General features: G+C 40.3%; 1 protein-coding gene across 2 annotated transcripts in view; it reads right to left on the reverse strand.

The window, feature by feature from the left end:
* The window catches only part of larp1 (La ribonucleoprotein 1, translational regulator), a 105,163-nt gene that overhangs the window by 33,093 nt on the left and 58,961 nt on the right, over positions 1-13,109 (reverse strand). For both annotated transcript variants that reach the window (XM_048543161.2, XM_048543162.2), the window contains exons 3-8: positions 12,101-12,160; positions 6,625-6,651; positions 6,307-6,478; positions 3,879-4,016; positions 3,190-3,348; positions 1,648-1,813 (exon numbers count right to left, since the gene is read on the reverse strand). In XM_048543161.2, coding sequence (XP_048399118.1) covers positions 1,648-1,813; positions 3,190-3,348; positions 3,879-4,016; positions 6,307-6,478; positions 6,625-6,651; positions 12,101-12,160 — 722 coding nt within the window. The remainder of the gene's footprint in view (positions 1-1,647; positions 1,814-3,189; positions 3,349-3,878; positions 4,017-6,306; positions 6,479-6,624; positions 6,652-12,100; positions 12,161-13,109) is intronic.

Here is a 13,109-nt window from a genome sequence, read left to right on the forward strand (position 1 = left end):
GGTTTTTAAAGGATGATTCAGTCATGTTAGCGGCATTACTTTCTGTTTGTCTGTCGACATACAGGGCACTTGGATTCAAGCAAAATGAGAATAATTCATCAATATACTCAATAGAAAGGGTTCAGAAAAGATTTACAAGGATGTTGCCAGGCTTGGAGCCTTTGAGCTATAGGGAGAGGCTGAATAGGCTGGGTCTATATTGCCTGCAGCATCAAAGGCGAAGGGGGCGACCTTATAGTAGTTTATAAAATCATGAAGGACATGGATAGAGTGAACGGCCAAGGTCTTCACCTCGGGATAGGGGAAATCAAAACGAAAGGGCATAGGTTTAATGTGGCAGGGAAACCTTTAAAAGGGATGTAAGGGGCAACTCGTTCGAGCAGAGGGTGCTGCATATTTGAAATGAGCTGCCAGAGGAAGTGGACGGAGGCTGGTACAATTATAACATTTAAAGGACATTGAGATGGGTACTTGAATAGGAAGGATTTAGAGGGAAATGGGCTAAATGCTGGTAAATGGGACAAGATTAAATTGGCATATCAGGTCAGCATGGATATGTAGGACCAAAGGGTCTGTTCCAGCTGTACCACTGAGTTATCAATCATTTATTAAAACTACAGCCACAACACATAAGCAAACAGACATCATTATATTTAGATTACAGCAAGACAAGAGTCACAAGGTGACAAAAGTTGTTTTAAAAGAAACTGGCATGCTTTTGTGAAAAGCCTTCACCATAAAAACACCTTCCAGATCAGTGAGGTCACAGCTAATATATGTTTCCACTGCATACTTACAAAGCCAGAATATTTAAACCAGGCACTTAGCCATTTTATTACATTTCAGATCTCAATCTCAGATTTAAAACTGAACAACTGACAATGTTAGCTCCTCAATATATGCAGTATTAGCTCAGCAGGTCCAGCAGCTTCTGTGAAGAAAATATCAGAGTTCACGTTTCAGATCCGGTGATCCTTCCTCAGAACATCCTCAGTTCTGAGGAAGGGTCACCATACCAGAAACGTTAACTTTGATATTCTCTTCACAGATGCTGCCAGACCTGAGCTTTCCCAGCAATTTCTGTTTTTGTTCCTGATTTACAGCCTCCGCAGTTCTGTCGGTTTTCATATGCAGCATTAGGTTTAGAGGTTTCACACTTTTGCAAGTTATTAGTTAGCTGAGTATGCCTTGCTGATAGGGTTAAAACTATTCCTTTTCTTCTTCCTCCCTAGCTCCCACATACCTGGTGTTCTGCCTCTCTTCCTACCCTTTCCCTCTGTCCACACCCCCCCAACTCACCTCCATCTAACCTCATGGCTTCCTCTCTCCCCTGACTTCTTGTGACTCCCTCTCACCTCTATCCTTGCCTATCTTTCTCCATTCAAAGCAGGGGCAAGAACCAGTCTGTGCTGGAGGAACAGCTTCTCACCATTTTCTTTATAGATGCATTTTTTCTAACTGGTCACCACCATGGGTGAACTTTCTCACATGATTTGGAGATTTCAGAAACAAATTCATCCACATTCTCAATGATTTTTGAACATGGTTGCTGGTAGTATTCACAGGCAATGTATATGCTTAACTGAACATTTATCACAGTTTCCACCATACAATCAGCTGGGTGGAATATACCCAGCAAGTACTTACATCTGTTTCTTGATGTAGTCTTTAAGCAACTTTTTATCCATTGTGTACAGCTCCGCACTGCTCTGATTGTCATAGTAATAGATGATATCACTGCCAAATTTTGGCCTGTACAATCCATCATTACTGTCAGTGTTTGCGGTGTAGGTGTAATGGTAGTCAAAGTGAGCTGCAACAAGCAGAAACAACTCTAGTTAGACATTCAATTAAAATTCTACTGCATCACGGCGTTTCATGTTTAAGAAGCAAATGGAAGATCTGAGATGTGGGAAGGCACTACATTTATGAAAGTCTGCCATAATTTTCTCTTCAGACTTTAAACAGCAGTGAGAGCAAGGACGTCATGAAATATTCAATAGCAGCATTTTTTTTTAAATTAGTGGTAATATATACTAGTTTCAGAAGAATGTGCTGTTTGGGCCTCTGTTCAGTCTCATACTTTCTATCCTAGATTATCCAGATCAAACTATATTCATCTATTCCACAACCTGCTCAAATTACCCGAAGCACTGACTTTAGTACTGTTAAATTTGTCAATCTTAGATCAATTATTACTCGAGTCAACAGCACTGCATGTGATACAGTGCAATACAAATTACAAGATCCGCTGACATAACTCCTGGCCTGCACTCTGATGATCTGAAAGTGCAGATTTTCAGAATCAAGCTGAATCATACCATCTTTATGGACAACAGGGAAAATGAGCAATTCTCCTGTTGCTGCAACATCAGTCTGATTTTGTGGTTACACATGCCTCTTAACTCAGAAGATCAAAGATTCCAGCTCCAATCGAGGCCGACACATTTATACAGCAGCAAGGGAAAATGTGGTTGGTAGTAAGGCTTTGCAGTAGTGACAGGATCGCACTTCAGGAGGTTGGATCATAGCCTTGCCTTTCTGTTCTGATAATTTAGTGGAATATTAAAGATAACATGACAAAATTTTGCACCGAAGAAACTGAGTTGTTCAGAATTCAGCAAGACAATATACAAATTGGCAAATGCTCTGTTAAACCCTACTTCCAGAATCCAATAACCTACATAAACTGGAGTACTTCATTTGCAGTATCAACAAAGGCAAAGCAAAAACAAATAATCTCCCAGAAATATATGAGCACTCTTACTTGGAATACATGGGTAAGAAATAATTGTAAAGCTAACTCGCTGCCTATCCTTCTCCAGCATGAAATCTCTGCCTCTACATTAAAGGCAATCATTCACCATCCAATGCACAATATTCTGCAATCCCAACCCAAATTTCTCCCACAACTACTGTAAAGTCCATTTGAAAACTTCCCTGGAAAGGAAGGGGATTCAGAGTTACTTACGAACCATTAGACCCACCTAATTTTACAAGTGTGACGATTGCTGGCAGGCACCAGCACTGCGGTGGGCTTACTAAGTTAGGCAGGAAAACAAATGTGCCTCCCCACCTCCCCAGATATAATCGAAGGCTCAGGGAGTGCAACTAAATTTCAACTGAGGGAACCATCGCACCTATTCAGAAATATTGCAGCGTAATGGTCAATGTCAGCATTTTACTCACAGCGAGAAGCACCTCTGCCACGACCCCTCCCCCGGCCGCGTCCACGACCTCGTCCCCTGAAGCCCCCGCGGATTGTTCCACCTTCGCTTTTCACACTGGAAATCTCATCGCGGTCTTCCCTCCAATCTCGTGAGTCATGCTTCTCATCACGATGGTAGCCTGAAGAAACAGAAAACCAGAGACAAGTGATCCGTTACACACTTAATTCTCAACATCAGCCAAACATCCCTCAACTACATCTGCAAATCAAATTTCATCTCGAGTACCCGTGAATCCTGTCATAAATCAATAACCAGTTGATCCTCCCCAATGTCCCTTAGCCGAAGACTAACCTTTCTACAGTACTACTGGTGCATCTAGGTTACAACAGGTGAAGAGGGCTATCTGCAATATTCTAGGCAAGATGGAGAATCAACAGTATTTTCAGGTGAATCATGAGCAACTCTTTCCAGATTAGGCTGTGATGTCCCATATTCTGCTACCACACCCCAAAATGAAAAGCACTACTGCAAAATGCTATTCCCCATCATACCCTCCAAGACCATGGAGCACACATTATCTCTCCCTTACTCAAACCTGGATCTAAAATCATTTGCACTTTTCAAAAATAACTACATTCACAGGAAGAGAGCTTAGGACCCACTGTGGAAGTTGCCATCAGTAACTTAGTCAAGGCTGTCGAGACAAACCTTTTGAGTCGTTCCTGTTGTTGACAGGTGGCCGCAGGGGCTCTGTCTGAGGGCGAGAGTTGCTGCGCGATGCTGACTTGTCCTGTGTACCCTCTGATTTTACGTCCAACTGTAGTGGAACCCACTTTTGCTTGTACCCTGAACACAGTGAAAAGCATAATCAAATCTGCACAAAAGAGATGTTGGACAGGCAATCTTCTAACATGCCACAGAACTAACCAATTCAGGAGAACAGTTCAAACTTGGAATACACTGATAGAAATAGTGGTGGAAACAGCTTCCAAAAGGGAACTGGATAAATATTCAATAATGAAAGATCTAAAGTGTTTTGGGTAAAGATTAGACATTTGGACCCTTGCTATTTGTGGTACATATGAATGATTTAGACTTGAACGTAGCAGGGTTGATCAGTAAGTCCACGGATGATGGGGTGGTAAATAGTGAGGACAGCCTTGGATTATAAGTGGATATAGACAGGTTGGTTTGATGGACTGATCAGTGGCAAATGAAATTCAACCTAAGTGAGAGATGATTAACTGTGGCAGGACAAACAAGGCCAGTGAATACATAACGAACAGTAGGGTACTGAGAGGCACCAAGAATCACACGGGTCTTTGTGTGCATGTCGACTAGCCCCTTAAAGTAATAACATAGGTAGATAAAGAAGCTAAGAAGGCAGATGGGGTACTATCTTTATTAGTCAAGGCACCGAGTTTAAGAGCAGGAAACTAATGCTGGAACTGTATAAAACACTGATTAGGCCACAGTTGTAGTACTGCATGCAGTTCTGGAATATATACAAATGGAGGGATGGGACTGCACTGGAGAGGGTGCAGCAGAGATTTACCAGGATGTTGCCTGGGCTTGAGGGTTTTAGTTATGAAGGGAGATTGGATTGCTTTCCTTGGAGCAAAAGGAGACCAAACAGGGTAGAGAATGTGATTGATATGTACAATATTACGAGGGATAATTACAGGGTAGACAGGAAATAACTTCTCTCTTTGGTAAAGGGATCAATAACCAAGGCATAGATTTAAGGTAAGTGGCAGGAGATTTAGGAGATAAGAGTAAGCAAATTTTCATTCAGAGGATGAAAGGATTCCGTAAGGATGGCAGACGATGAAACCCTCTTAACATTTAAGCAGCATTTAAGTGCACACTTACGATGCCAAGACACAGGGCTATGTTGGAAAATGAGGCTTGGCAAGTTCGCTGCTTGTTTTTGATCACTGCAGACTCAATGGATCAAAGGGGCTTTTTCTGTTCTGTAGAACTCTATAAATCCATAAAGGAATGAATTACATAGTTCAAGAGCTCATACAGGCACAACAGGTGAATGGCCTTTTATTCTGTTCAGATTCCATGAATGTGGAACAGGGGTAGGAAGTCAAACCTAATCTGCCAGTCAACATGATCACAGCTGATTGAACATATCTAAACCTTGTACTCACACTATCCCCATAAATTTTGTTAGGTTGCTAAATACAAAATGTTTCCTTTTAAATATTTATCCAATTTCCTTTTGAATATACCTTTGCATCTGCTTTCATCATCCTTTCAGGCTGCGTATTCCAGAGCAAAATTTACAGTATTACGAAGTTTCTTTGTTTCTCTTTTGCATCTCCTGTAAATCTCCTTAAATCTGCTTCACTGATTAGTTACCCTTCTGCCACCAGAAACAGCTTCTTGCCAGTTAGTATCCAAAAATCCATGAATTCTTAAGTTTCATTGCTCTAAGGAATAACATCCACAGCATCTCCCGGATTGGAAACAGACTTCAAAATGACACCCCCTGAAATGTTGATGACAATTTTTACATGTTCTCCAAAATTTTTATATTTGCGCGAATGAATTTCAATTCTGTAACAGATATATTGCCTTTATGAAGGAATCTTATTACACTTTTAACCTTTTGCCCACTAACCTTCGATTCTAACCCACCTGGCCCAGATCATTTTCAACACGCTAAAGTGTGCAGAGCCTTCTTTCATATTTATACATCTCCATGTCCTTTTCTATAACATGACAGTCTGATCATTGTTTCTGAAATGATCTCCCGCTTTGAAACAGCTATCGTCTGTCCACTCCACTTTCTGGAACAAGATCCTTCCTTAACAAAAACCAAAAGAACAGCAGAGGCTGTAAATCAGGAACAAAAACAAAGTTGCTGGAAAAGCTCAGCAAGTCTGGCAGCATCTGTGAAGGAAAAGAACAAGAGTTCATGTTTCCGATCCAGAACTGAGGAAGGGTCACCGCACCTGAAACATTAACTCTTGTTTCTTCCTTCATAGATGCTGCCAGGCCTGCTGGGCTTTTCCAGTAACAACAGCTTTTGTTCCTGCTTTCTTCCTTGTTGGGCTGGAAATAAGTGCTTGAACAGACCCCTCAACACTAACTCCACTTTCCTATTCCTGCTTTTAAAACATACCTTTTCTCTTTTGTGTAGATTTTTGTGAATCCTCATCGGCGCTCCGTTCCTCTGGTGATTCATCAGATTTGGCTTTCTGGTTCTCTTTGCTCTCACTGCTGTCGCATTTGTCTGGCCGTTCCTTTCTAGCAGGTGGTTTTTTATTCTGTTGTGGCTTACTGTTCTGTGGATGCTGCAAGAAAATGGCATGGAGGTGACAATATTCATTTACAGCTGTTCAATGATTTAATTCCCCAATCTCATAGAATCCTTATAGTGTGGAAACAGGCCCTTCTGCCCAACAAGTCTATTCTGCCCCTTTGCAATAATCTTACTTACCTCAGAGGAAATAACTGGTTCCCATGTCTGAAACAGAAGACAAAAAGCAAGTAAAAAGGTGGCCAATGAAGCTGAGCTCAGAATACAGAAATGCTAAATTGTAGAACAATATCAGCCCAGCCTCATCTTAGAGTAGACATTCGGAGCTTCATCTCATAACAAGCTTTGACAACAACTGGATCACAAAAGAGAAATCAAAAGACTTGCATTCATATCCCACCTTTCACAATCACCCAATGTCTTTCGCAGCCAAATAGATACTTTGCAAATCCAATCACTTCCGTAATGGAAGAGAAACAGTCCCAATATAACAAAAGGTCTGACAGCAACACTTACATCAACAGCATTACTATATCAAGAAAGAAAATAGATTTTGCATATTTATAGTTCTTTTGCAAATCAGGATGTCAGAAATAAGTTACAATTGATTAATATTTGAAGCTTAGTAACTGTTGTAATGTGAGAAACATAGCAACCAATGTGTAACCAGCAAACCTTCAATGTGATAATTACCAGATAAGCAAGTGTATAAACTTCAGAGGATAAATATTTGCAGAACGCTGTGGAGTAATCCCTTTGCTTTTGCTCCAAAAGTGCACTAATCTTTTGCTCTAATCTTTCAAATCTTGTCTCGATATGGATGGTACCAAAACATTAACAAGTGGAACATGTAACAAACATTATTCAATAAATGCTGCAGTGACAGTCATAGTAAATATAGGCTAATCAATTTAACGTTAAAGATGTTGGTTTTAGAATCACTCTCGGAGAAAGATATCAACAGGGATTTGGATTGGTTGGAGTTATTTAAGGAAATCCAGTATAGATTTGTAAAAGGCAGATGCTCAAGTACACTGGATGAGGTCACATCGTGGATTAATTGCCTACATTAATAATGTCTATGTGGTTTATATTTTTAAGGAAATTTTTTGACTAACTAGCAGAAGCTGTAGTGGTTCTCCTTGGAGCATGGGAAATCTCAACTTGGTCCCCTAAGTGCACAAAACTATGACAGATTTAGGTAATGCAGTCAATGAAAGGCTGCTCTTATTAGCTATCGCAGAAGGATCAAAGAATACAGATTTAGGATTTTGGGTTAGAGTTGCACTCATAGAAGGAACATTTTCTACACAGTAAATAGCTACAAACTTCGAAACTGGTGCTGGGGAGGGTGGTAGAATCACAGATAACGAATTATTTCAAAAGGGAATGGGATTGGAATTTGAGCGAAATAAACTGGTGTAGTCATCGGTATACAGCAAGAAAATGGGACTCAGATTGTTTTTGTGAGAACTACCACAGACTGATAGCTGAATGGCTGTCTTCCAGGCCAGAGCGACTATGACATATGTTGAAAGGGCAGTCAGGCACTCAGTTCAACACCCATTTCAAAAGGTAGCACCTTAGATAAATAGGGGGAAATTGATAATGTACTGGAGTATAGCGATTTTAACGTGCCCAAGTCTCTTCAATGGGATTTACCCAACACCCATAAGATAGAGAAGAGAGTGCACCATCCAGAGGCAGTAAGTTTTTCATTAAAATATTTTGTCTTGGGATATGAAATTCCTGGAATAACTGTACATGCCTAATTGCTCTAAAGCAGGTGGTGGTAAGCCACATCCTTGAGCCACAGTAGTCCATGTGACACAAGTACACAGGACTGTGATCCGAAATACTTGCAGTGAGAATGGTGTGTGGTTTGGAGGTTCAGAATTAATAATTTTTGAAATAAGGATTAAGCAAAGTATGTTTAATTAATCTTCCAATGTTTAAAAAGCAACAGAACGGGAATGAATAGCTGATGAGTTTATTTTTAAAAGTTAGATTTCATCATCAAACAGATAGGCAAAGGGTAGCAAGTTGTTACTGAGTACACATCCTGTTTCACATGGGAACTCCAGGACATTTCCTCTGCCTGGGATAACCAGATGTGTACTGCAGGAGCTCTGGTCTTCAGAACTGGAGCAGCTCTCAGAGCATCATTGAACAGTGGGTGTAGCGAAAGCAGATTAATACATCTGGTCACCATGCAGGACTATCAGTATCATGAGGGTGCTGAAAAGAGTAGAAACTGTTCCCACTGGTGGAAGGATTATGAACCAGAGGATACAGACCGGAGGTTATTGACCAAAGTAGCAATGGTGGCACAAGGAACGCTTTCATGCAATGAGTAGTTAGAATCTGGAATGCACTGCCTGAGCATATAATAGAGGCAAGATAAATGTAGGTTTTCAAAGGAGAATTGAATTATTATCTGAAATGGGACACACACAAGACAAAATTCCTCCATTTAGGGGTTCAACACAGGCACAGAACAATGGAACCCCTCTGTGCTGTAACAACTTTATGGCTCAATGTGTTGATATGCGTGTGCGCAAGTATGCATGTACAGTGTACCATTGTGCTGGAGAAGTGATATCTGGAAGGCATCGGTCATACTCTGCCTGCCTTAGAATGTATTTTATTCCTTCTCCCTTCCTCTCAAGTCCTTTTTGCCTTTCCAAATTCACAGGACTTCACTTCAGTAATCAATATCTTGCATATAATGCCTACAGAATGTCCCCACAGTAGTCCAGGTACATAACCGCCGTTAATTATTTTCTACATACCACATCATTAGCTGTCAATAAATCTACTAAGTTAGTTTGGCATAATCTGCCTACCATTCAAAGCAGCATGCCGATTCTTCTTGTCCGACATTTAAAATTTGATCATTTATTTTAACAATTTTCGCATCTGACAATAAACTCTGCTGTGGCTTGCTACACGACAAAGTGCTTTATTGATTACAAACTGCTTGAGTAGTCTGAGGTGACAAGGAGTGACACAGAAATGCAAGTTCTTTCATAAATGTAAGCTTTATTTCAATCCTTTTAAATTTATTCCAGAGGATTAGCAGGGATTATTACTGCGCACTCACCAAAGTCTGTGCTATACTGCAGCTCCTGAACTAAAAATGCACTGAGAAAGAACTCTTAAGGATCTGCGCTTATAGTGGCATCCAGTGACAGGCATGATTACTGCAAGTTCAGGAAAATGATTAAATGTAAAGTAAGAAATAGAAAATGCTGTAAACACTCAACAGGCTGGGCAACGTCTGAGATTTTTTTTTAAAAAATCAGTTAACATTTCATAAGTAGCTTTTTAAAAAATACAAAAATGTCAGGGAAGGGCACATGCATAACCACCTGACCTTCCCCACAACAAATGCACCACCCCACATCGATCGGATTCGCTTGGGATTAATTCAGGGGACTTGTGAAGAATATAATGGAGAGTGTCTCAGATTGGTACAGGGCTATGGGGAGACAGCGAAATTAGAATTGGACTGATACAGGGCTCTACGGCCATTGCAGGGATAAACGAGCTTGTTGGCTAAACCAGCATTTAGTGCTTATCCCTAGTTACCTCTATGAAGGCTGTGGTGAGTTATCTTCTTGAACTACTATTGTTAACATGGTGTAGGTATACTATAATATTTTGAGAAAAGGAGTTCTAGGATTTTGAGTCAGTGGCAGTAAAGGAGTGGCAATATAGTTCCATGTTAAAACAGTGTAGTTTGAAGAAGAACTTGTAGTATTTGCATGTATTTGTTGTCCTTGTGACTGTAAGTGGTTGAGGCCACAGGTTTGAAATGTGGTACTGAAAGGGAGTTTCTGTAGTGCATCTCATAGCTGATGCATTGCTGACATTACACATTGCTAATGGACAGAGTGACTATCGTACTGATGAATGGGCTGCAGTTAAGGAGCTGTTATACAGTAGAAGAGATTACTGAACATTGGATCTGGACAGCAGTCAAGTGGAGTGCAGCATCACACTCGTGGCTTGTGCCTTGTAAAGAGTGAGTCGCTTATCACAAGATTCCTATTCTCTCCCCCGTTATAGCCAACACAACCGTCTTATGGATAGTCCAGTCCATTTACTACACAATGGCAACCACCATGTTAAATCCACCACTACTAACAACAAGGGCAATGCCGCTAGATGTTATGGGGAGACGGTTACATTCTCTCTAGTTGGAGGTGATCACTGACTGGCACATGAGCAATGTGAATGTTACTTTTCACTTGTCATCCCAAGCCTAAATGCTCAGGTCTTGTTTTATATGGACACGGACTGTCACGGTGCTGAATCATCAACAAACATCCCCACTCCTGACCTTACAGAGAACGGAAGATCTCTGATGAAGCAGCTGAAGATGGCTGGACAAAAGACATTACGCTGAGGAAACCCCACAGAGATTTCTTGGGACTGGAAAATGGAGCTGGAACAGCCAAATCAACAAGCATCTTCTGAGGTAGTGCACATGATGGCTCAAAGTTACTCAGAAATTTAACAAAAACCAGCATTTAAAACAAAGAAAAGTAGCAAACTAAGATGTCAAAAGTTCCTAGCTGACTGATTTAATGATTTTTCTAAAACAAAGGGTAGGGTTACAATTACATGCTAAAAGCAGCTACTCAGAATAGGCAAAGGTCGTAAATGTGTTCCACAAAAATCAATGCCAGAACCAGTGATGATTTGGTAATGACAAATCAACAAAAGTTCACAGAGAGTCATTGCCACCTCTGTTCAAGAGACACTTAGCTATCTAGCTCAAGTGTGGAATAATCCAAGACTAATCTATATGAACTACTGCATCAAGCTAATAGTTTGAACCTGTGCTTTTGCGTTCATTCTGCAACACACCAGCTATCTAGCCAACTCTACCACTGCTCATCTTTGTTTAGATTAATGACTGTTTACAACTAATTTTCCAGTCTATTTTAACACCTGTGGGTGACACCAAATTGCACAGTTGAGAGCACGCATGAATGCAACAAAATACTGGAAAACATTAATAAATTTGCAGAATAGATGTTTAATGGAAAATAAATTAAAGAGCTATTTGTGAGAAGTTACATTAAGATAAAAACTAAGGGAACCAAATACTGCTTATCTGTCTAAATAGGATAGAGAAACAAACGGATCAGACAGGGATTAGATATCACCCAAAATAGTTTTTTAACAATCTGGGTGATTTAAAAAAACAACCAAGCACAGGGGTCTATATTAAAAGTGATAACTGAAAGACAGAAATATTGGTCCCATATTACCATATATCTAATATTGTGCACACTTCTAGTTTGCATATTAGAATAGACACTGAGAAGACACAGGCAATAATTCATCAGAATAATGACAGAACTAAGAGGGCAAAACACCAGGAAAGATGGGGAACAGGCTATGGCTATTTTGGAAATGACCTGTTAAAAGTCTTCAAAATGGTGAATCTGCTATATAAGGAAGATAGAGAACAACTGACCTAATTGTAGCTAACCTACTCAAAATCCTTTCGTGTGAACAGAGATAAAACCAACAATTCCATTTGCAACACAGTAAAAAAGTCATAAATATAAGTCACTCAATACACAAGAGTTCAGAGAAAAGATTTCACCCAGAGTGTGAAGAAAGTCACATACAACAATACCTTGTTATTAACAATTTCACCAGGCGTGGGCCAGTTTGTGGTGTCACCAAAATCGCTGACCTGCAACAGAAAAATAATTCTTCCATCAGGTACTTTCAAATATAACCAATTCAATCAATACTTGACAGCATCTTTTGTCCACTTGCCAAAAACAAAAAATTAGGTTCTATTGTTTGACTTTTTCCACACCTCAGAATCCTACAAACAATCATCTTACTTGACAACGAACAATCATCTTGATAATGGCCAGACTTCGAGAAGAGTCACCAGATTCAAAACATTGACTTTGCTTTCTTCCCACAGATGCAGCAAGACTGGCTGAGCTCTGCCAGCAATTTCTGTCTTTATTACCCTAGAACGCTTCCCAGGTGAACCACCAGACAAACAATAAATGCGGCAACCGAAAGAACTGTGGATGCTGTAAATCAGGAAAGACAAAGTTGCTGGAAAAGCTCAGCAGATCCAGCAGCAGCTGTGAAGGAAACATCAGAGTTACCGTTTCAGGTCCAGTGACCCTTCCTCAGAATGTGTCAAGCCTAATGAGTTCAGGCGGTGGTTGACTGCTCTCCAATACCAGCGAAAGAAAATTCCATTCCTGGCTAGACTGTTTATACAGCATAAAACAGGAATGTCATTTGCTTTTATTTTGAGGGGGGTTACAGAGAATCGAACTCTCAAACATTGGCATCACTGCAGTAACCATTGTAAACAAATGATTAACTTATGGGGTAGCTGGGATGTAAAAAGCAGTTTTGTAAGTCAGCAGCTTTTTGACAATGTCTGCTCATTTAAAACTGGTGAATAGGTCAACAATCCATATTGGTGTCCACAATTCTGTAATCACAGGCTCACCTGACATCAGAGTCAAAGTTCCCAATAATTATCCCCAAGCATTATGCCACACCCAAAAGTATATTTCTCTCCTCTTAAACCTTTGAGACAAAGTGAAACTAAAGCTGCCAATAGCTTTAAAACTGTCCAAAAGGTGTTGAACAAGGGTCACTAACAT

Source organism: Stegostoma tigrinum, chromosome 13 (assembly GCF_030684315.1).
Source record: "Stegostoma tigrinum isolate sSteTig4 chromosome 13, sSteTig4.hap1, whole genome shotgun sequence".
Lineage (NCBI taxonomy): Eukaryota > Metazoa > Chordata > Chondrichthyes > Orectolobiformes > Stegostomatidae > Stegostoma > Stegostoma tigrinum.